The sequence below is a fragment of the Drosophila suzukii genome, chromosome X (assembly GCF_043229965.1).
Source record: "Drosophila suzukii chromosome X, CBGP_Dsuzu_IsoJpt1.0, whole genome shotgun sequence".
NCBI classification, from domain to species: Eukaryota; Metazoa; Arthropoda; class Insecta; order Diptera; family Drosophilidae; genus Drosophila; species Drosophila suzukii.
The window spans coordinates 31,429,682-31,453,819 of record NC_092084.1 but is presented as its reverse complement, the minus strand read 5'-3'; the positions used below and the strand labels follow the sequence as shown (position 1 = coordinate 31,453,819).

At 39.8% G+C, this 24,138-nt stretch overlaps 3 protein-coding genes and 1 long non-coding RNA gene across 4 annotated transcripts in view; 2 read left to right on the top strand and 2 right to left on the bottom strand.

Annotated features, from left to right (window-relative positions):
• Positions 1-3,096, bottom strand: part of LOC118878273 (uncharacterized) — a 38,289-nt gene extending 35,193 nt beyond the window's left edge. The window contains exon 1 of the long non-coding RNA XR_005014777.3: positions 1,641-3,096. This is a non-coding gene — a long non-coding RNA (uncharacterized lncRNA). The remainder of the gene's footprint in view (positions 1-1,640) is intronic.
• Positions 3,097-11,914: 8,818 nt separating this feature from the next.
• LOC108013840 (NFU1 iron-sulfur cluster scaffold homolog, mitochondrial) lies at positions 11,915-12,582 on the top strand. Its single transcript, XM_017079827.3, has one exon. The coding sequence runs from the start codon at positions 11,930-11,932 to the stop codon at positions 12,476-12,478; it is 549 nt and encodes a 182-aa protein (XP_016935316.1). The 5' UTR covers positions 11,915-11,929; the 3' UTR covers positions 12,479-12,582.
• A 1,139-nt stretch (positions 12,583-13,721) lies between these two features.
• LOC108013839 (double-stranded RNA-specific editase 1) lies at positions 13,722-17,664 on the bottom strand. The gene is made up of 4 exons (XM_017079826.4): positions 17,521-17,664; positions 15,799-16,159; positions 14,935-15,518; positions 13,722-14,880 (listed from the first exon to the last, which is right to left on the bottom strand). Exons 1-4 carry the CDS (start codon positions 17,581-17,583, stop codon positions 14,680-14,682), a joined length of 1,209 nt encoding a protein of 402 aa, XP_016935315.3. The 5' UTR covers positions 17,584-17,664; the 3' UTR covers positions 13,722-14,679.
• Positions 17,665-20,196: 2,532 nt separating this feature from the next.
• On the top strand, positions 20,197-24,138 carry LOC118878272 (double-stranded RNA-specific editase 1). Its single transcript, XM_036820159.3, has 4 exons — positions 20,197-20,340; positions 21,702-22,062; positions 22,343-22,926; positions 22,981-24,138. The coding sequence occupies exons 1-4, from the start codon at positions 20,278-20,280 to the stop codon at positions 23,179-23,181; spliced, it is 1,209 nt and encodes a 402-aa protein (XP_036676054.2). The 5' UTR covers positions 20,197-20,277; the 3' UTR covers positions 23,182-24,138.

The window sequence follows — 24,138 nt, the reverse complement described above, 5'->3', positions numbered from 1 at the left end:
TTCTTTGGGCGAAATTCAAGTGGGAAATACTTTTACATTATCACAAATTATTTACTTTAGATTTAAATAGTTATAAGCATGTATATATACCATAATGTTATAGTAATTATAAGCCTGTAAATAATCAAATATTAACTACTTATCACATCATAAATACATATATATTCCAATTAAATAAAAATATAATAGTTTCATATTTTTATTTAATTGGAATATATATGAACACTGAATATTCTTATCTTTGCTTTTTTTGGGAACTCTTTTTTTGCTTTCAAACTAATTTTAAAATGTTCTTTTTTTGATCCCAAATTCAGATAAAATCAATCACAAAATGTTATCATACTAAGATCAAAATGTTCTGGAAAACAGAACAAGAAAACTTATTCGTATGCCATTTGATCCAAATATGTTTTTCAATTAAAACCAAAATCAACTTGAAAATAGAACGAAAACAACTCACTTAACTTTTTTAGTTCCTACCAGTTCAAACTTGAATTAAGAACATTCAGCTAGAAATAAGAAGATTGGTACTTACACGGATTTTAAGAACGAATGTTCTCGATTCAATTACAATGTACTTAGTTTTTTCTCTCTGTATAGTCGGATGTTGGGCGCAATACGAACAAGGGGTAAAAAAATATTTTTTTTTCGCCAAATCTTGATACACAAGTTTATTTTTTAAGGAATAGTATATGTAAAACAAGTTTCATGCAAATCCAAAATGTAAAAAAAAATAATTTTTTAAGTCCATTTGGCTTGTAAAAGAACCGCCCATACATTCTCGTTTGTCACCAACGCAAACCCTCCGACTTACAAACTTCCGAACATACGGTTTCTGTAATACGAGTATACGTATGATTTAAATTGCATAATAAGCTTTAAGCTGAAAAGGTATTATTTATTATTTATTTTCCGACGTATGTACATATATACTGCAAGAGAAAGTACACTTTTGGGAAAGTTTCATCCCGATAGCTTGAAAACTGGGTGACTAGTTTGTGCAGATAGGTAGATAGGCAGTCCTAATCGAAACAAAATCTCATTTACACTTTTACAACACTCTTAAAAATCTGGACGCTAGACAGACAGACAGACTTGTGGGTGTTTGTTTACGTTAGAGTGCGGAATCTGAGTGTGAAACCAAACTAACTAGATCTAATAGTATCCGAGATCAGCGTTCACATGGACAGACAGACAGACAGTGATCCTGATTAAGAACATTTATACATTATAGAGTCGGAAACGCTTCCTTCCACGTGTTACATACTTTTCCCCGAATACAATTTACCCTCTTACTCTAGGAGTAACGGGCTTACAAATAGATGACCCACAGCTAAATACGGAAACATATCGAGTTCAGCCTGTTGTCCAAAAAAATTATTAGTAATATTTCTTTTTCACACTCCAAACAGCTCATACTGGAGGACAAGCTTATATTTCGTTAAAATGAAATAAGAGCAACAAACAATTCTTTCTAAGTGGTCGACAATCTCTGTCAACCGACACAAATAAGCACTTCTCCGAAAGCTGTTTCTCCCAACCTTAGACTCAAATGTCGCATGAATGCGCTGACTCCACAATTTTAAACTGTGTTCCATATGATATTTGAATTTATTTTAAGGGATAAAATTAAACTGTACCTCTTAGTTCTGGGAATTTCCTATAGATTTATTGAATCGAATGTTGAATTGTATATGTGTTTACTGATTTCATATTTTAGTTTAGTTGTTATGCATAGGCCCCGGAGCAGTGAATCTTAACGTGAAGTCCAAATTTCGTAATAAATTTAAAGTTTCTTCACTTTAAATTCTGAAAATGTAATACACGGATGTACCATTCGCATAGGGCTGTTTTGGGTAGAATTTTTTTATTAGTATACATGGGTTCCTACGACCGAATTAGGCGCGTGGTGATTTCTTTTGGACCCTCGATTGACCTATATTTGTAGAACAATCTTTTTACTCTTTATTTGTTATAAACATATTTCACTTTCTTTATTTGTTACTGAGCTCATTAAAGGTTATAATTATACCAGCACTTTTTAAAAGAGCAAACTGTCAATAACAGTATTTTTTAAATATTTCTTTTCATATATTGTTTGCGATGTGCACGCGCCCGCCGTCAAAAAGGAACTAAACAAAATGAAAAGCAGTCTGGCAGAGAGAACTCGAAAAGCTGCGCGCTGCCGCACTCGCAATCCGAGGAAGAAGCGCTCCGGGAGAGCCGAGAAGGCGACTACTATATGTATATCAAACAAATTACCACACCTGAAACCGTAATATTAAAAAATATTAGTTAAACGGTTGTCTGAAACAAAAAATGATAAGTAAATTAATTCAAATTCTAAAACTTATTTTTGACATGCAACATTTTCTAAAATGAGGATTTCTCTGTAGGTAAAAAGCTTAAATGCCGAAATGGGTGCAGCTGGCCGAATAGAATTATTTTGAAAATTTCGATTTCGGCCATCCAAAGTTGCAGGTTACACATAACATTTCAAAGTTGCATACCACGCAAATCACTGCGGACGGCAGTCCACGTAGTGACGAAGCGCAGCAGGGGAGTGTGCGAAGGCGACTACTATATACCCGAAGAAATGAAAATGTGCTGTGATGGTCCGATCGTAACGAGTGATAAACCAAACAGGAGGTATCGCAAAAATGAAAAGAATTGCATACCAAGACTTTAAGAAATGCAATTGGTTTTAGAAAAAGGAGCGGTGAAAGTATAAAAGTGAATTATTAGAAATAAGAGCTTTTGTGGGGGGGGAAGCATTTTATTAGACTCTTTGGATTCTTGTTGACAGTACGCGTTGAGTGACACCTTTTTAACGCAAAGACTGATGATCCGTTCAAAAGTTATTTCGAAAACAAGATTTTGGGGATTTTTAAAAATGAAAATTTTTAGCCCGTTTGTTAGTTTGTGTGCTTGTCCGAAAACGTTGATTTAGCGTTCTGAAAATTTTAGATGGTGGTTGTTGGGGCGGGGTGGCTTGATCGTTGCAATAGGTGAAGCCCCAAGATCGAATGGTACCCAAAACACACGGGAGTACTTTGGGGTTTTTACGCGACGTGCGTAGATGTTTATTGGATCACTTTGAAATAAGAACTGCTTAAGCCTAACTTAACTTAAGCGCTCCAGAGCAGAGCGGAGACTTAGGGGAGAGATGGAGAGGGAGAGCGGACGGCAGTGCGAGCGCGCGAGATGTAGACATCTGGATAAAACTGCCGCTCGACACTGCCTCCTGAAATTAAACGCCCTTTTGACGTAAGCAGTGGTAAACAGCTGCATCTAGGAAACGTTAGTTTTACCACTCTTGGAAAAACCCGCTAGTTTAACGAGAAAATATCTTTAACTAGCTTTGCCATTTGGTGACGAAAAATTGTTCTACATCTAACTAAATTAATACATTTTCTAAAATGTTTTCATTCTGCCCGCTTCATCAAAATATTTAAGCTTCTTCCCTACAAATGTACACTGTTGCCAAAAGTTTAAAACTTAAGCTACAGGGAGGAATCAGCCATAGTTGCTATGACTTTCGGCCTGCATACAAATGTATATTCTATTGTAGTGTTCCGAATGAAAACATTTCAGAAAGTGTATTTATTTAATCGAAAAATGCCACACAATTGTATATCAGAACTTTTGTATGTTGAAGTTGCGATCGTCACGACCCCTTACCAAGGTTAAGAGGTGTGTTTGTTTGATATCAGAAGTTTTTGTTTTAAACATCAATCATAAAATGGGAGATCTATACACTTTTGCTGTAATACTCATACCCGTAATGTATTAGCATTGTTACTGAATGCCGCACTATACTCAAGTATAGAAACCGTTTTTCTAGGAACTTAAATAAAGTATGTGTAGTTAGACATCGGAAATTCAACGTACAAAAATTTTTTTTAGTTTTGATAATTAATTTATTAAAAAAGATTTGTAGTCTTTAATTTTCGATGACAAACATCTAAATGTTTTCGATTTACTTAAAAAGTTTCTAATAATACTTTACTGTTGCATAGTTTGGGGCATTCAACGTAAGCAAGAAATGTTTTTCATACTGCACTATAACGGATTGCACTTTAATCACTTTATACATATCTTCCAAACGGTAATTTTTATAAAAAAATGTGTTATAGATCAAAAGTTAAGGAATCTCAATGGCTATATAGTTTAAAATTTAAAAAGAAAAAAATGTTATATATAAAAACGTTTACCTATAACTTTATTGTGTTAAGAAAATTTAAGCAAAGGTAGCGTGATTTGCAAATTATATTACTTTTTTAGTGACATAGCATGTAGTTGTTTAGAAAGTATAAGGTTCGGAATATCGCGATAATGGCTGTCTGCAATTTAAAGAAATGCAAGTCGTTAATTTCGGCTGGACAACAGAGCATTCCGTGCCATTCGTGTGAGAATATTTTTCATGCAAAATGCCTTGGCTATTCGGGCCTGGTACGCGATGCAATCGACATGAGAAGTGGCTTGCGCTACTATTGTGATGAATGCATTGCTTATGAAACCCAGGCACTCTCTATAAGGCGGCTTACAAAAAGCACTGTTACGGAATTAATCCGGAACAGCCGTAAAAATACGGATCTGCTTGTGGCGCTTGAGTCGCAGCTCACTAGCCGTATGCTATCTGAGCCCGATTCTCCTAAGCGTAAAAAGATCGCGGTCGATAGACAACCCACGGTAGCCGCTAGTGTAACTCTCTCTGGCGATCCGGGGTCTGCAGCACAGCAGTCGATCTCAGCCGCCGCACAAATGGTACTGAGATCGAAAGCTAAAAAAGATTCGGTTTCCGAATGCAAAGGACGCGAGATTTTGCCGCATGAGACGCCCGAAAAATCTGCTATAAGCAATACTTTAATAATTCCAACGCCGCATGTTGACTTAACGTCCGGAGTACCGAATGAAACTGGTAGTGCAGCCGTAAATGCGGTAGTACCTAAACCTGTCACATGCGTGGTACCTAAAACAGTCACCTGTGTACCGCAGCGGAAACAAATTTTTGTTTCTCGGCTAAATCCTGACCTTTCATCGCTGGACATTACGGCCTATATCCGTAACAAAGTTCAGATTGATGATCTAAAGGTTGAACGATTTAATTTTCCATATGCTAGGGAAGTATCATCTTTTAAGATCGGTGTTCCCTGTGCTCATTTTGCAACTATGTGCTCAGCCAATTTTTGGCCTGTTGGCATTTTTGTTAAAGAGTACGAAGCTAAAAAAAAGAAAATTCGTTCAAAGGAAGTTGGAAATCCCTTTAAAGAGCCATCCACATCTACATCCTCATCTATCTCAAAAAACTAGATTCTTTTCTTCAGCTTTATTATCAGAATACAAGAGGTTTACAAAGTAAGTTGACCAAATTGTATACTGATAGTTTTTCCTTGTCTTCCCATGTTATTGTTTTTACTGAAACCTGGTTAAAACCGGAAGTTCTAAGTTCCGAAGTTTTTCCAAGTAAGTACACAACTTACAGGCTTGATCGTCCGTCCCGACGTGGAGGTGGAGTTTTAATTGCAGTTGACTCAGAATTAACGTCTGAAGTAATAACGTCCGACGAAATAAATGACATTGAATTTCTGTGTATAAAACTATCCTTTCCGGGTATTTCTATATACATAACATGTTCATATATTCCGCCATCATCGGAATTCCCGACATATGCGAATCATCTGTCCGCTATCCAGTTTATTTCAAGTAAACTATCAGATAGGGATCAGTTAATAGTTTTAGGTGACTTTAATATACCTAGGGCGACATGGTCCACCGTCGAAACCTCAAATATATTGTTACCTTCAACGCAGCATGATTTTCTTGACTGTTTGCTTGATATTTCATTGTCTCAAGTAAATCATGTATTAAATTTCTTAGGACGATTACTGGATCTATGCTTTGTTTCCAGTCCAGATTGTGTCTGCATAGCTAGAACCTCTGCAATTACTTTACCAGAAGACCCTTATCACCCAACGCTAGAGCTGACTATTGACACGGGTACAAAAGTGTATGAAGTATCTGAAAAAATAGCTAAACGCATCCCCTGCTTTCGTAAAGCGAACTTTGCACTCATTAATAGCCTTATAGCTTGCTCGGATTGGTCCAATCTGTACTTAAGTAATAATATAAATGAAGCGGTTAATATATTTTATAACATATTAAACGAAGTTTTTGATACATGCGTTCCTACGTATTATCCTAATATTTCAAACCAACCTCCGTGGTTTAACAAAGAGCTGGCACGACTTAAAAATGTAAAGTCTAGACTCTACAAAAAGTTTAGAGCTTCAGGTTCACAAGCTGCCTTTTCCCGATACTTAAGTGCTCGGTCCGATTTCACCGTGCTTAACGCTCAGTGTTATAAAAACTATTTAGCTCGTTGCAAGACCCAGTTTACACTGGATCCAAAACAGTTTTATAATTTTGTTAACACAAAGCGTAAATCTTCTAGTTACCCATCATCACTTAAATTTGAAAATTCGGCTGCTAACACTGATCAAGCCATAGCCGATCTTTTTGCACAGTTTTTTCAAACCACCTATTCAACATCAAGTCCTCCAGATCAGTCTTACCCATATGTCATTCCTAAATCAAACTTTATTTGTTGTCCTGTTATAAGTAAAAGCTCACTTCTTTTAGAATTGCAAAGGGTCAAACCAGTCTACTCTCCGGGTCCTGACGGAGTCCCTGGATGTGTGCTTAGGTATTGCGCTGAGACTTTGTGTAGACCATTGCACAAACTGTTTACTTTGTCTTTAGAAACATCCGATTTCCCACACAGATGGAAGGAATCGTTTGTTATCCCGCTTCATAAAAAAGGGAGTAAATTGAACGCATGTAATTACAGAGGTATTTCAAAGCTATCAGCTATACCGAAGCTCTTTGAGAACATTATTACGCCTCATTTACAACACAGTTGTAGGTCCCTTATTTCCTCTTGTCAACACGGATTTATAAAACGTAGGTCAACGACAACCAACCTTTTGGAGTTTACTTCATTTGTTATAGGAGGTTTTAGAAAGAATCGTCAGACTGATGTGGTCTACACTGATTTTAGTAAGGCGTTTGATTCTGTAAGTCACCCGATTTTAGTCCGGAAATTGGACCTTTTAGGGTTTTCAGGTGATCTTCTTAGGTGGATTTTAAGTTATTTGAATGATAGGACTCAAAGGGTCATTTTTAAAAACTCTTTGTCATCCCTAATCCGAGTTACTTCCGGTGTACCACAAGGAAGTCATCTCGGTCCGCTCCTGTTTACATTATTTATAAATGACCTTCCATTAGTCTTAACGAAGTCACGGGTTCTTATGTACGCAGATGACGTTAAGTTGTGCCTGCAATATAATGACCCCGCACAAAGTTTAGCTTTACAATCGGATCTAAATGCATTTCAAACATGGTGCATTGAAAATGAATTGAATTTAAATGGTTCTAAGTGTAAACTAATGACCTTTTTTCGTGTCAGCCCCCACTACTCAACGTATACTTTGAGTGGTTGTGCGTTAGATAGGATAACGCATGCTGACGACCTTGGAGTCTACATGGATCCTAGACTTAAATTTTCCGATCACATTACTACTATGGTAAATAAAGCCAGGGGCGTGCTTGCATTTATCAAAAGGTGGTCGAAGGAATTCGATGATCCCTATGTCACAAAGACCTTGTTTATTTCATTAGTCCGACCAATTCTTGAGTACTGCGCTCCTGTTTGGAGTCCCCAATATGGGGTGCATATAGACCGGATTGAGTCTGTGCAAAAAAACTTCTTAATATTTGCCTTACGGAGACTTAACTGGGATACAAGCCTAATACTAACATCCTACTCTAGTAGACTACTTCTAATTAACTTACCATCGTTAGCTAACCGTAGAACTATGCTTGGTATTACGTTTATTAGAAATCTTATTCATGGTGATGTAGAGAGTCCCGAGTTACTGGGTCGCCTGCATTTTAATGTGCCAAATAGATTCACTAGAAACTATATTCCTTTAGTATTGAATCACTGTATCTCTAATTACGCAATGCATGAACCTTTTAGAGTACTTTGCAATGATTATAATAGACTATATCATCTAATATCTACTACTGACTCACTTCCTATCTTTAAATCAATAATATTATCCTCCCTAGTAACTAATTAGTTTTACTTGATGTATTTTGTCTATTCGTATTGACCTGTATTTTTAATTGTCTATTGTTACATTGTCTTTTTCTTTGTCCGCGATTATGTTTACTCGCCCAAAACGGTGATGGGCTCCGCGCGTAACAAGCTTTGCTTGGTGTCGTAGGGCCACTTGTTTGTACTGACCATAGTGCATCAACGTCCAAGAAGTAAAACTAGCTATTTTTTTGGATTTGAAGCCAAACTGATTACGCAAATTCATCTCGCAAACACATTGTGTTTCAAAAATGCCTCTAATAATTTAACGTTTACAGGGAACATGCTTAAATAAATATTGTATACCGAATAAATAATAAATTTAAATTAATATAACTTAAAGCAAATAAAATTTGCAATACAAATATAATTGAGAAATGGAACTACGTGTGTCCTCACACGCAATAGTAAGCAAACGGATGTGTTCGACCAAAACATCCCCAAAACTTGGACAATTACAACTACCACTAGACGTCAGCTGCTGTAGTAGTAGGCTTTGTAGCCATGGATGTAACCGACGGCCCTCCCGAAAGAAAAGTCTACTCCTTAGTCATGGTTTTACAATTTACTATACATTCACAGGTTCGTCTCAACTCCCGGTAAGGAAACCCATCAGCCACCGCCCGGGAAATACCAGATGGGGTTATAAATAAGGAAAAGCCTGCTCCTAGACGAGCTCTCTTAAGTGGATTCCAGACTTGGAATTCACCATTTAACGCGATTATTGGTGTAGGATTTCCCGTGGGATTTACAAGAATCCGCTTAAAAGTTACCACGATAAATCGAGCGTGAAAATAAAATCAAAACTTGTTCGCAAGGAGCACCCCTAAATAACCATTTATAAAGATTATAATAAAATAATCGTGGCTAAATAAATGCCTGTACCATATGTACCTCGATAATTCGTATTGCATAATCACAGTGAGCAAATTGCCTCCATGGACTAAATATAACTATGCGTATGTGTGGCAATAAATAAATGGTTTTCTCGTATGATAACGTAAGAAAATAAATATGTTGCGAGTGCATAAATAAAATAAGAATGATGTTAAAAATATGCATTAATAGTATGCAGTAAATGGAATAGTATAAATCTTAAAAAATAAGTACATCCGCAACCTGTATATGCTGATAAAATAAGTAAATAAATAAATGTACGATACAGATTAAAAGATGCAAACTCTGTAGTTTCTCCTGTGGCCAATTCGGTTCGTGACGTAACACTTCAGCCGTGGCACGTTGTTCTAGACTCTAGAATCTAGAGTCTAGAATCTAGACTCTCGCCGGTTGGATCTCCAGCATTTCTGACCGTGATAACCGTCATTATTTGGAACAGGAGCCGGTAACAGTGGTAATGTCCCGTGGTGCCGGCTTGCATTCAGCCAACTCATGCTAATTACAGACTCCTTTTACCCTCGTTCTTCCCGTTTATATTATATTTTGTGAACTTAAGTTACCGTGTCACCCGTAAGTGATGTGGAACTATGTGGCCCTCGTATTCGGAGAAAACGACAGCCCTGGTCCAACCCGGCGCGAACTGTGCGTGTTTTTCAAAGGCCTGATGTAAACTCGGCTTAAGGTCTATTCACACAGAGGGGGTTTTCGCCTCAGCAACCAAATTCCGCTTCACCGACTTTTTCCTCCATTAAGCCTAGTACTCAGATAGACGAAAACCGGGAGCTAACCATAGGAGTGAGCGAGAGGCAAATACGCGGCTAACGCTTTTTGACGGGTCTGTTTTTTAGCGCGGTACTCAATAAGCTAAGGAAATACCAGAAAAAATACCAGATTTCGCGAGTGAATTTTCGATGAACGCCGTTAGCCGCGGCCCAAAGAATAAGAAATTTAATCTTTGGCGGTGTTCGTGCAAAGGCGATGTGGAAACTAAAAATTAAAAATGAAAGGAAAACAGCAAAATCGAATGCAGGAGCTCAGTGCAGATGAAGTCCAAGCTTATGCCCTTTATTGTGGGATTTCACCGACAGGAAGCAATTCCACAAAAGGGGAAAATTCCCAGAATAGTTGAAGTGCAGATCCACTAGAGAATCCCAGTGGGAAGGAACATGCACAGTGGGACTTTGATCTCTACATGGACATCCTGCCGGGCGCGTCCTCGCAAAGAAAGTAAGCTCTGGCCAAAAGAATTTGATCGGGTTGTACTAATAGAAGTATCCACCAGTAATACGATCTCCGACGACCTCTCCATTAGGACTCCGGACACCACCACCACCAGATACTTGGCAGCTTAAGCGGAGCTGGAGGACACGCTGGCTTTTATAGGGAGGAGGAAAATAGAGAGCCCGCTAAGGAACAGTTGGAGAAGCCATAGCCAGCCACTGCCAGGATGCTGGGCGACTTCCTGCGGCATCAGCGGATCAACCCCTTTCCCAATCCGGCTCCCACTTCCTCAAGGTCCAATATGCCTATTGAGACTCGGAGTTGGACTGCGGTGGAGCGGGAAAGATGGCGTTCCGTGGGACGAGAAGGAAGCTTTAAACTACTAATTTACATAAATAAAAACATTCGTCAAACATTCGATTTACTTTTATTTTAATTTCTTTGTGTACCAGCAGACTCCCCCTTTTTAAATTTTAATTTCAAACCCAACTGCTTGACAGTAAGACCATGCCACATGCATTGCGGGTGAACTTTGAAAACTTCGGTCACACTACAAAGAATAAGATTTTTCGAATAGTGAAACTCTTAGCCGATCTACTTTTAGAGTAAAAACAAAAAGTCTCGGAAACTATAAAGGCTAGAATGTTTGGATTAAGCATACAGATTCTAGGCGGTCTGCTTTAGCGTAGTGCTACGCTGATATAATGTTGGTCCTGCGCCCTAATTTTTTAGTCTAAATTGAAATTGATTTTATTTTTTATATAAGCACACAGGGCACATTTGTAATGCTACGACACTCAGATTTGATTTAATTTCCGTGCTAATTAATTTGTATGTTACAATACAATAATTCCGAAAACAACGGGTAGGCGTTGCGACACAGCGGGACATTTCGTATTAACTTCGACAGGAAACTTATTCACTAGTTTACATGTAAAACCCTTATAAATATGATTTATAACATATCGTTTTAGAAAGATATGCCCCTTTAAAGTTTAAAAATGTTTGGCTCTCAAAGATACTACTCAAAAACTAGGTATCGAATCATCTTACTCTTTGATTCCACAATGTACAATGGTACATACTATAAGTGGGTAGTTAATTACTAAAGGTGACACTTACCTGAACCAAACTAGTAAAAACAAAATTTCCGACGAAATGAATGGACCAAGCCAATCATTCTTCTTCTTCTCACTCCTTTGAACAGGAATAAAGTATAACAGAAACACCGACTTGGAGAACGCCGGATGCAGGCTAAGAACACTAGATTCCCATCTAGAAAGAGAGGGCAATCTGTAATATCTCTTTCTATTTCTTTTTCGATAATTTTCGTCAGCAGACTTTGCTAGAAGATAATAATAAAGAGGCTGTCTGCAATATCAGAATTTAACTTTAAATCAAAATCCTGACACAATTCCTAGATGCACAATACGTTATTTAAACCTCCGTCTAAAACTGGAGTTATTTTTTATTCGTTTTTTCGCAGTTTATTTGTTATAAAATATTTAATTTTTAAAAACACCTAAAAATGTAAAAAAAAAGATAAAATCAGACCAATTTAAACCCGTAATTGTTTGTTATTTTACCTAATTTCTCAATATGATAGTCGAAGCACTCGACTATAGCGTTTTTAAATTTAATTATAACTGAATGTGCTTTAATCAATCCCCAGCCAAATTGCTGTTCCGCGTGGAAGGCGTGCGAGGCGTGTTCTTTGGTGCCGATTTCGTCACCATCTCGAAACAGGAGGGTGCCGAGTGGAGCCTAATTAAGCCTGAGGTGTTTGCCGTCATAATGGATTTCTTTGCTAGTGGCTTGCCCGTCCTTCAGAACGCCGAGCCCAATGCGGACACCGAAATCCTCGAAGACGACGACGAGACGGTCATGATGATCAAGGAGCTGCTCGATACGCGCATCCGTCCCACAGTCCAGGAAGATGGCGGCGACATCGTCTTCATGGGTTACGAGGGTGGAGTCGTCAAGCTTAAGATGCAGGGATCCTGCTCTTCCTGTCCCAGCTCCATTGTCACTTTAAAAAACGGCGTGCAAAATATGCTGCAGTTCTACATACCGGAGGTGGAGTCGGTGGAGCAGGTCTTCGACGACGCGGACCGGATGGTGGACAGCGAGTTTGAGCGCTTTGAGAAGAATCTCAAGACGCTCAAGCAGCAGGAGCCAACTAGCGGCGTTCCTAATTAGAAGGACTCATTGTCTTTTCTCCTGTTTGCGTTGCTATTTCTCTAGTTGTATACATAATGTACATGTAGTTGATTGTTTAAATAAATTTACGGCTTTAAGCTTAACTTGTAATGTATAACTTGTAAGATGCATTAGCGAGCTGTTTATTAAGTTAAGTAAATAACTCTTTCAGGTTCATAAACACTTTAACAGGGTAATAGCTTTAAAACTATTTTGATTTCAGGGCGGAAAGGGTCTTACTTAAAATTTGTTTTTTCTTTAAGGGTTAATATGTATTGAACATACTGCCAAATTGCAGTATGTAACTTACACTGGGATGTCGCAGATCAGTGGCATTTTTGCCCAAAAAAGGCTTATTTAATAATTTCCAAACATGGTACACATCTATATAAAAAACAAGAGAAAATTACACAGCAACACAAAATGGACCTTTGCGAAATTTACAGAAACTATTTCAACTTGCCCATGGTCATCCCGAGTAAAAGCCCCACATAAACTTTATCCCCATCACCTACGGGTTCCGTGATATAGATGAGAATTCAAAACCGATGTTTTTCGACATTTTGAATTATGTGGCCTTTATAATTGATCTTATCTAAAATTTCGCTGAAACACACTCCCATTCAATATGGCAAAACTAAAATAGAGCCCCATCTTAAACCATTGCCCGTTTGATAGGTGTACTAATGAAAATAGTTATTTTGTTAATTTCCTGATATCGTGTCGAAAAATGATTAAACATTCGACTAAATAAATCCTTTTTTAATTTCCTCATAAGAAAATGTCTGTGTAGGCGCTTAAATATATTTATACAGCAAAGAAATGTGTTTTTCACCTCGTCAAGAGGTGTTTTTGTTTAATCAATAATATCCTAGCGCTACAAGTTTGAGATAACTTATCAGCATCCTGAAAATGTTTGTATAAGACTCGCATTTTCCCTTTTTGGGATATTTGCTTAGCGGTGTGAAATATTTTCATAAGCTCTCTTTTCCATTGTGCATTTTACTTGTGAAGTTTTTACAGAGACGGTAGCACATTGATGTAACTTACTTCGCAGCTCACGTGCTTTTTGTGCAAAGTACAGAATTTCCCTGTCCTCTATTCAAAAAAGCTATGTTTTTCATACGGAATCGTTCGACTGGGTAGCCAAACAAGGGTGCAACTTCCTTGATCTTTCAAATAAAAACAACGTACAAATGTTCTATATTTACTATTACTTAGACAACAAAATCAAACAAGTGTGTTTATTGTTTCAATAATTTTTATTAAATATTAAATACTACATCTATACCCTCCCTTAACGGCTGCCTTGTTTTGAAAATTCGAATTATTGGGTAATTATACCCAACACTATTATATTAGTGTAATTTAACTCGTTCGCATGTTGAACGAAAACTAGGGTTTAAACGTAGGAAACCTACGGAAATTCAAAGTTTAATACCTAATTTTAGTTTAACAAGCGTAAGAGGAAATAGACCTTTAAAATAATGTTTCTTAATCTAGTTAACTAAAAAAATATGTTAGTAAGTAAATTGCAGTCTAAAATCATTTATAAATGATCGATATTCAAATATGGTGGACTCCTTTACTGCGGTGCATAATTCTGACATTATACCCTCTGCAAGGTTGTAAAATCTTCGATGTTGGTGAATCATTCATTAATTTTCAAACAAATAATTGATAAAATTAACATGGGCAAATCCTACGCTGACATCAGTGACATATCCCTCAACTTATAATCGACAAAAACTGGGGCTTATCATCAACATTTATCTATTTTTTTTTTTTTAAAGAGAAAATGAGGTAAAGTGTTACCATTGATGTCATTTGTGACATGTGGAACTGCATGGAGATACCAATATATTGTAGTCCATATTTTTAGCACACCGAAATCTAAAAAGTGTATACTTTCATGAATGTTACTACTTTTCGTGTCATTACTTTTCGAATGCAACAGAAATACATACTCGTTAGATCCCGATTAATATAACGTAGTCTATTTTAACTAATCTCCATATAGTTATAAATTATAAATTCTGACCCAAAAGTCAATAAAAATTTTAAATACTCATCGCTCGGCAACCAATTTTTATCATAGTAAAGAAGCAAATCTAAAAACAGTTGCGCATTTGACTATACGGCCAAAATTTTTGGAGATGGAGCCGTTAAGAGGGGCAAAGGTGTGTCTTGCAATCAATGTCTTAAGATGAAGTGTCGCTATACGAGAAGTTGGTTCCAAACAGAGTGTTGCACACTTCAACGGCCACGTTGCGGCGTGCGATTTTCTTCGATCTGCCGCTGGCGGTGAACTCCTGGTCGTCCACTACTATTCCCAGATGTTGCAGGACATTGGGCTTGTCGCCAGAGGCCCCGTGGTCAACGTAGATGAGTCCCGGACGCATCTACAACAGGATTTATTAGTGACTGTACGCAAAACTGTCCGTAAGCTAGCCTACAATGCATAGAATAGTGGCCGGGTGCATGGTCTCCCAGCCTGAGGGCAACTCGGTGCGCACTGGTGGCTTCTTTGGCTCCTTCGGCACCGCTGGAACAGGCGGTACGTTTTCCCCTCCGGCCGACGGAGCACCACTGGCCGATGGATGCATTTCTGGCACGACATAGCCCTCGCGCTCCCACTCTGCAAACAGCTTGTAAATAGCAAACGAGGCGAGATTTAGCATGGGAAGATCATCCTCCTGTGCATCACCCTCATCCTCGTTGGTTTCCATGGGCTCTGGTCCATTTTCAGAGTTAGAATTACGCGTCCTGTTCGGCTTGGGTGTCATCTTTGCAATGATAAAGTCGCGCCAAGCCTTCTCGCAAGCCGCGTTCTTGGCGGACATTTTGGAGAGACCCTTGCCCTCGTACTGGACCGCGTTTACAGTAACTACGGCCGTAAACCCTCCGTCGGGATTGCTTTCGATGGTGAAATCGCTTATGGTCACACCTTTTACTTCGTTAAGGGCCATTAAGGCGTTCTTCGGCAGCATGGACTTGCGCAGCTGACGGTTCTGGCGCTGCTTCTTGTCACGGGTGCGTTCTACAAAAGGGGAAATGGGGAAACGTAACATTAACTTGTTTTTTAATGACATTGCTTATCCCGTTGATTGCTTATCATGAGAAGTTTCAAAAATCAAATAAGAAATGCTATTTTAACAAGTGTCATCCAGGGCTGCAAGCAAATAGGAAAATATTTTTACAACAAAGCCTTAAGGATTCGCAAGTAATTCATAAGGATGGCAAATTTCACACCTCGAGTTCAGCAAAATATCAAAAGGTATTGCATATTTACATTTAGCTTATTGGTTTTGTCCGCTTACCAGACGACTTCTTGCGCTTCTGAAAGATCTTCTTGAAGGGGATCTTGCCCCCCATGCCGGAGCCGGAGCCGGAGACGGTGCCGGTGCCGGCGCCGCTGCCGTTCTCCTCGCTGACGTCGACGGGGAGATCGTCGTTGGGAACCGCTTCCTCGATAACGACCTCTTTCGGCTCCTCCTTGACTATGATTGGCATAGGCAATTTGGCTGCGATGTCGGCCGCATCCTGCGAGGCCGCCACTGGAGCCGAAACTGAGGCAGGAGCCGGTGGCGATTGATCAGCCACCGGAGGGGACTGCTGCTCCTGGTCATTAGAGGCCTGCAACGGCTGTTGGATCAAAGGCTTGGCGATAGCATTGGGATTCTGCGTTTGCAAAAGAGTTTCATTAGTTGATTAGTTAAGGCAGGGAACTTGTTTTCTTCGTGATGTTCCCCTGGATAAAATCACTTGCAGCGGGCTAATCCTGTGGGTCAACAAAAAAGGAGACTCGCTGGCCGACGGAAACCATCAGGTCGTCAGGTAACCCGGAAGCGTCAGGCTGGTCGGCTGGTCTACTAAAAACCATAGTTCAGGAACTAGCCATGGCCATTCCTGCGACCCGAGTATCCCGAAACGAAGCTCTGCGCCGGCGGAGCCACGTGCCCAGCTAGTGTGGATTCTCCGGTCATAGGATACAGCCAAGGACTTGGACAATTTTACTGTGCAACCACAATTCACCTTGTTCGTGCATAGTAAGTCCCTACTTCTCTGTTGAATTTTGGGAACTACTTTTCGAATAATATTTTACAGATATTACTTTTGTCAGGGAACTGGTAAACATTTTTAATTTTGTTTAATTTTAATATTTTTTACTTTATGACCAGGATAATTGAATAGAATTTTGAAGATTAAAGTCTTACAAAAATACTTCGACAATAAAATAAAAAGTAGAATTTTTAAATATTAAAATAGTTTAAAAATATCGCCGGGAAACATTTTATCAAACTGGTAAATAAAACATCACCCGGCTGAGCACAGAGAAATTTTGGGGACTGCATCCTTCAGTCCTTGGCTAAGTTCTTTATCGGCGTCTCGTTTCGGGCACTTTCGGTGGAGTGAATGGGCATTGCTATCTGACGCAAAACTAATAATTTTAGTTACAATTTCGGGTGAATGCATTTTCAGTAGCCATAAAAGTTAGCGATAACCGCAAGTCCAGCTTGAAACTATCGCAGTGCTGGTCATATCTAGTTGTTCGAAAGCACGAGCAGAATGGAGTGGCAGACGAGGATGGATGAATTGGAATGGGGAGGTGGAATGTGAGTGGAGTGTGAGTGGAATGTGGGTGGGGAGCCTAGAGGAGTGGGGATGCATTGTGGACCGTGACTTGTGGATGCTGGTGGAATTCGGACAACGTCTGCACTTTCGATTAACCCGCTTTTAGTGGCTATTGCAAATGGATTCACAATTGGGGTGAATACACACACTTTCATTTTGTGCGCTGCAAATTATAGAAACGAAAACGAAATCTCTGTTATTTCATACATGTATGTCAAATATGCAGGAGTCAATCAGAATGGTTTTTGTTGTTTTTTCTCATTTCTGTTCACTTGGGGTACACATTATCGTGACGTCACAGGGCACTCAATACATACACAAACTGGCAAAAAAACCAATCGATTCGAATGGAGGCGATTTTTGGTTGAAAATAAAAGAAAGGCAATGGAAAATAGTTGGATTCTTACATAAATTCCGCCGGAGACGAATGGTTTGTTGGTGGCAGCAGTTGGTCGACGAGTTCGCTTCATTTTTTTTCTTCAAAAGATTCCGTCACACGGTTGTAAGTGATTCCCCAGTGAAAACTTTTCCAGAGTGACGGAAAATCGGAGCTACAAAAAGACAGTTCATGAAATATGTACTAAAAATTACCACGAAATAATCATGTTTACTAAGATTGAGCATTTTTGTGTCCGTCAAAATAGCGACGTCGATAGGCGGCAAAAACGGAACGGTGGATTATAAAACACAGAGACGGTTTTATTTTTAATTATATTATATCACACCCAAAGGACTTGCTCTCACACTACCCAGATCTATGAATAGATCATGACTTATGCCCCTTCCCATAAAGTCCATCCGTTTGAAACGTTTGGGATCTATGACAAATGTCACACATGTCCGATTCGCACAGGGCACATCCACCATCTACCATCCGATAACAGCTGATCTGAAGACCTGTTACTAATCAAACCAAACCTGTTGCTGGAGGCGCAGATCCCATTTTTAAATGTGAAACTCCGATTCGCACAAAGCACATTTACCATATACCATTCGGTAACAGCTGATATGGCTAATCGAACCAAGCCTGTTGCTTCTGTGCCTTCCATTTTCGATTGTTCCCTGTCATCATTGTTTACGTTTTCGTAGTGAATGTTTCAATTTCCACTGTCAAGAAGAAGAGCTCAGAGTTGCACCGAACAATCATCGCCTTACCATCGCATAAAAAAGTACGTCAAATTTGAAGAGGGAACTACTGGGAAATTTTCGAAACGGCTAAACCTTATGGACTATCCGTTCAACGGAAGGCGGATGGTGGATGGATCTCTGTGGGAAGACTCTATTTCAAGATTGCACACATTACAGAATTGGATATTTCGATGGCTCGCAAGTGGCCACTCTGCCCAGTTTTTGTAATGGGAAAATATTTGTAAACAACGATAATTAATAGCTTATCCATTCATGCGAAACAGTTGGGATTTTAGACAAAGGTGAAACTCCGATTCCCACAGAAGACATCCACCACCCGCCATCTGATAACAGCTGACGAGCACAGCTGTTGCCCATAAATAAAAAAAAGGCATGTACTCTCTAAAACTAACGAAAAATTTACTTTTTCCTGGTCTTATTTTATAAGATACCATACCGCTAACTGCATTTGCAACAGTTGTAATATTCTAAATCTTTTTACCGGCATTGGTTTGTAAATGTTTTCGTTGTGGGTGTTTCAATTTTCCCTCTTAGGTCTAGTACTCAGATCGGCTAAGAGTTTCACTAGTCGAAAAATCTTATTCTTTGTAGTGTGACCGAAGTTTTCAAAGTTCTCTCGCACTGCATGTAGCATGGTCTTACTGTCAGGCAGCTGGGCTTGTTGCCAAATGGAAAACAAATCAATTGGAACAATATAAAAAAGTAGAGTCTGCTGGTGCACAACGAAATTAAAATAAAAAAAAAAATGGAATGTTCAACATATGTTTTTTTTATGTAAATTACTAGTTTAAGGCTTCCTTCTCGTCCCTGCACCAACAACAATTTCCTTGTAACGGCGCCATTGCAGTTCAAATTCGTTTCCTTCTCCTTATCACCTAGGCACATACAAAATACTAAAAAATATACTGGAATACTAAATCGATTTGCGTTTCGGTTCCCTTATTCCGCTGCAGCGAGTTGAAGCGACTTTTTTTTCGTCTCTTTCCTGCACGTGTAGTTCTTATAGCCTTGTACTCAGATCGGCTAAGAGTTTCGCTAGTCGAAAATCTTAATCTTTGTAGTGTGACCGAAGTTTTCAAAGCTCACCCGCAACGCATGTAGCATGGTCTTACTGTCAAGCCGTTGGGTTTGAAATTTAAATTTAAAAAGGAGGAGTCTGCTGGTACACAAAGAAATTAAAATAAAAATAATTGGTATGTTCAACGACTGTTTTTATTTATGTAAATAAGTAGTTTAAAGCTTCTTTCTCGTCCCACGGATGCTTCGCCATCTTTCCCGCGCCGCCGCAGTCCAGCTCCAAGTCCCAATGGGCATATTGGACCTTGAGGAAGTGGGAGCCGGATTGGAAACGGGGTTGATCCGCTGATACTGCAGGAAGTCGCCCAGCATCCTGGCAATGGCTGGCTATGGCTCCTCCAACTGTTCCTTAGCGGGCGCCCTATTTTCCTCCTCCCTATAGAAGCCAGCGGGTCCAGCTCCGCTTAAGCTGCCAAGTAGCTGGTTGTGTACGGAGTCATAATGGAGAGGTCGTCTCAGATCATATTTTTGGCCAGATCTTACATTCTTAGCGAGGACACGCCCGGCGGGATGTCCATGTAGAGAGCGAAGTCCCACTCGGCATGTTCCTTCGCACTGGGATTCTTATTCTTTGGGTCGCGGCTAACGGCGTTCATTGAAATTCACTCGCTAAATCTGGTATTTTTTCTGGTATTTCCTTAGCTCATCTGAGTACCGCGCTGAAATACAACCCGACGAAAAGCGTTAGCCGCGTATTTGCCTCTCGCTCACTCCTATGGTTAGCTCGCGGTTTTCGTCGATCTGAGTAGGCTTTATCGACGTCGCTATTTTGACGGACACAAAAATGCTCAATCTTAGTAAACATGATTATTTCGTGGTAATTTTTAGTACATATTTCATGAACTGTCTTTTTGTAGCTCCGATTTTCCGTCACTCTGGAAAAGTTTTCACTGGGGAATCACTTACAACCGTGTGACGGAATCTTTTGAAGAAAAAAAATGAAGCGAACTCGTCGACCAACTGCTGCCACCAACAAACCATTCGTCTCCGGCGGAATTTATGTAAGAATCCAACTATTTTCCATTGCCTTTCTTTTATTTTCAACCAAAAATCGCCTCCATTCGAATCGATTGGTTTTTTTGCCAGTTTGTGTATGTATTGAGTGCCCTGTGACGTCACGATAATGTGTACCCCAAGTGAACAGAAATGAGAAAAAACAACAAAAACCATTCTGATTGACTCCTGCATATTTGACATACATGTATGAAATAACAGAGATTTCGTTTTCGTTTCTATAATTTGCAGCGCACAAAATGAAAGTGTGTGTATTCACCCCAATTGTGAATCCATTTGCAATAGCCACTAAAAGCGGGTTAATCGAAAGTGCAGACGTTGTCCGAATTCCACCAGCATCCACAAGTCACGGTCCACAATGCATCCCCACTCCTCTAGGCTCCCCACCCACATTCCACTCACACTCCACTCACATTCCACCTCCCCATTCCAATTCATCCATCCTCGTCTGCCACTCCATTCTGCTCGTGCTTTCGAACAACTAGATATGACCAGCACTGCGATAGTTTCAAGCTGGACTTGCGGTTATCGCTAACTTTTATGGCTACTGAAAATGCATTCACCCGAAATTGTAACTAAAATTATTAGTTTTGCGTCAGATAGCAATGCCCATTCACTCCACCGAAAGTGCCCGAAACGAGACGCCGATAAAGAACTTAGCCAAGGACTGAAGGATGCAGTCCCCAAAATTTCTCTGTGCTCAGCCGGGTGATGTTTTATTTACCAGTTTGATAAAATGTTTCCCGGCGATATTTTTAAACTATTTTAATATTTAAAAATTCTACTTTTTATTTTATTGTCGAAGTATTTTTGTAAGACTTTAATCTTCAAAATTCTATTCAATTATCCTGGTCATAAAGTAAAAAATATTAAAATTAAACAAAATTAAAAATGTTTACCAGTTCCCTGACAAAAGTAATATCTGTAAAATATTATTCGAAAAGTAGTTCCCAAAATTCAACAGAGAAGTAGGGACTTACTATGCACGAACAAGGTGAATTGTGGTTGCACAGTAAAATTGTCCAAGTCCTTGGCTGTATCCTATGACCGGAGAATCCACACTAGCTGGGCACGTGGCTCCGCCGGCGCAGAGCTTCGTTTCGGGATACTCGGGTCGCAGGAATGGCCATGGCTAGTTCCTGAACTATGGTTTTTAGTAGACCAGCCGACCAGCCTGACGCTTCCGGGTTACCTGACGACCTGATGGTTTCCGTCGGCCAGCGAGTCTCCTTTTTTGTTGACCCACAGGATTAGCCCGCTGCAAGTGATTTTATCCAGGGGAACATCACGAAGAAAACAAGTTCCCTGCCTTAACTAATCAACTAATGAAACTCTTTTGCAAACGCAGAATCCCAATGCTATCGCCAAGCCTTTGATCCAACAGCCGTTGCAGGCCTCTAATGACCAGGAGCAGCAGTCCCCTCCGGTGGCTGATCAATCGCCACCGGCTCCTGCCTCAGTTTCGGCTCCAGTGGCGGCCTCGCAGGATGCGGCCGACATCGCAGCCAAATTGCCTATGCCAATCATAGTCAAGGAGGAGCCGAAAGAGGTCGTTATCGAGGAAGCGGTTCCCAACGACGATCTCCCCGTCGACGTCAGCGAGGAGAACGGCAGCGGCGCCGGCACCGGCACCGTCTCCGGCTCCGGCTCCGGCATGGGGGGCAAGATCCCCTTCAAGAAGATCTTTCAGAAGCGCAAGAAGTCGTCTGGTAAGCGGACAAAACCAATAAGCTAAATGTAAATATGCAATACCTTTTGATATTTTGCTGAACTCGAGGTGTGAAATTTGCCATCCTTATGAATTACTTGCGAATCCTTAAGGCTTTGTTGTAAAAATATTTTCCTATTTGCTTGCAGCCCTGGATGACACTTGTTAAAATAGCATTTCTTATTTGATTTTTGAAACTTCTCATGATAAGCAATCAACGGGATAAGCAATGTCATTAAAAAACAAGTTAATGTTACGTTTCCCCATTTCCCCTTTTGTAGAACGCACCCGTGACAAGAAGCAGCGCCAGAACCGTCAGCTGCGCAAGTCCATGCTGCCGAAGAACGCCTTAATGGCCCTTAACGAAGTAAAAGGTGTGACCATAAGCGATTTCACCATCGAAAGCAATCCCGACGGAGGGTTTACGGCCGTAGTTACTGTAAACGCGGTCCAGTACGAGGGCAAGGGTCTCTCCAAAATGTCCGCCAAGAACGCGGCTTGCGAGAAGGCTTGGCGCGACTTTATCATTGCAAAGATGACACCCAAGCCGAACAGGACGCGTAATTCTAACTCTGAAAATGGACCAGAGCCCATGGAAACCAACGAGGATGAGGGTGATGCACAGGAGGATGATCTTCCCATGCTAAATCTCGCCTCGTTTGCTATTTACAAGCTGTTTGCAGAGTGGGAGCGCGAGGGCTATGTCGTGCCAGAAATGCATCCATCGGCCAGTGGTGCTCCGTCGGCCGGAGGGGAAAACGTACCGCCTGTTCCAGCGGTGCCGAAGGAGCCAAAGAAGCCACCAGTGCGCACCGAGTTGCCCTCAGGCTGGGAGACCATGCACCCGGCCACTATTCTATGCATTGTAGGCTAGCTTACGGACAGTTTTGCGTACAGTCACTAATAAATCCTGTTGTAGATGCGTCCGGGACTCATCTACGTTGACCACGGGGCCTCTGGCGACAAGCCCAATGTCCTGCAACATCTGGGAATAGTAGTGGACGACCAGGAGTTCACCGCCAGCGGCAGATCGAAGAAAATCGCACGCCGCAACGTGGCCGTTGAAGTGTGCAACACTCTGTTTGGAACCAACTTCTCGTATAGCGACACTTCATCTTAAGACATTGATTGCAAGACACACCTTTGCCCCTCTTAACGGCTCCATCTCCAAAAATTTTGGCCGTATAGTCAAATGCGCAACTGTTTTTAGATTTGCTTCTTTACTATGATAAAAATTGGTTGCCGAGCGATGAGTATTTAAAATTTTTATTGACTTTTGGGTCAGAATTTATAATTTATAACTATATGGAGATTAGTTAAAATAGACTACGTTATATTAATCGGGATCTAACGAGTATGTATTTCTGTTGCATTCGAAAAGTAATGACACGAAAAGTAGTAACATTCATGAAAGTATACACTTTTTAGATTTCGGTGTGCTAAAAATATGGACTACAATATATTGGTATCTCCATGCAGTTCCACATGTCACAAATGACATCAATGGTAACACTTTACCTCATTTTCTCTTTAAAAAAAAAAAAATAGATAAATGTTGATGATAAGCCCCAGTTTTTGTCGATTATAAGTTGAGGGATATGTCACTGATGTCAGCGTAGGATTTGCCCATGTTAATTTTATCAATTATTTGTTTGAAAATTAATGAATGATTCACCAACATCGAAGATTTTACAACCTTGCAGAGGGTATAATGTCAGAATTATGCACCGCAGTAAAGGAGTCCACCATATTTGAATATCGATCATTTATAAATGATTTTAGACTGCAATTTACTTACTAACATATTTTTTTAGTTAACTAGATTAAGAAACATTATTTTAAAGGTCTATTTCTCTTACGCTTGTTAAACTAAAATTAGGTATTAAACTTTGAATTTCCGTAGGTTTCCTACGTTTAAACCCTAGTTTTCGTTCAACATGCGAACGAGTTAAATTACACTAATATAATAGTGTTGGGTATAATTACCCAATAATTCGAATTTTCAAAACAAGGCAGCCGTTAAGGGAGGGTATAGATGTAGTATTTAATATTTAATAAAAATTATTGAAACAATAAA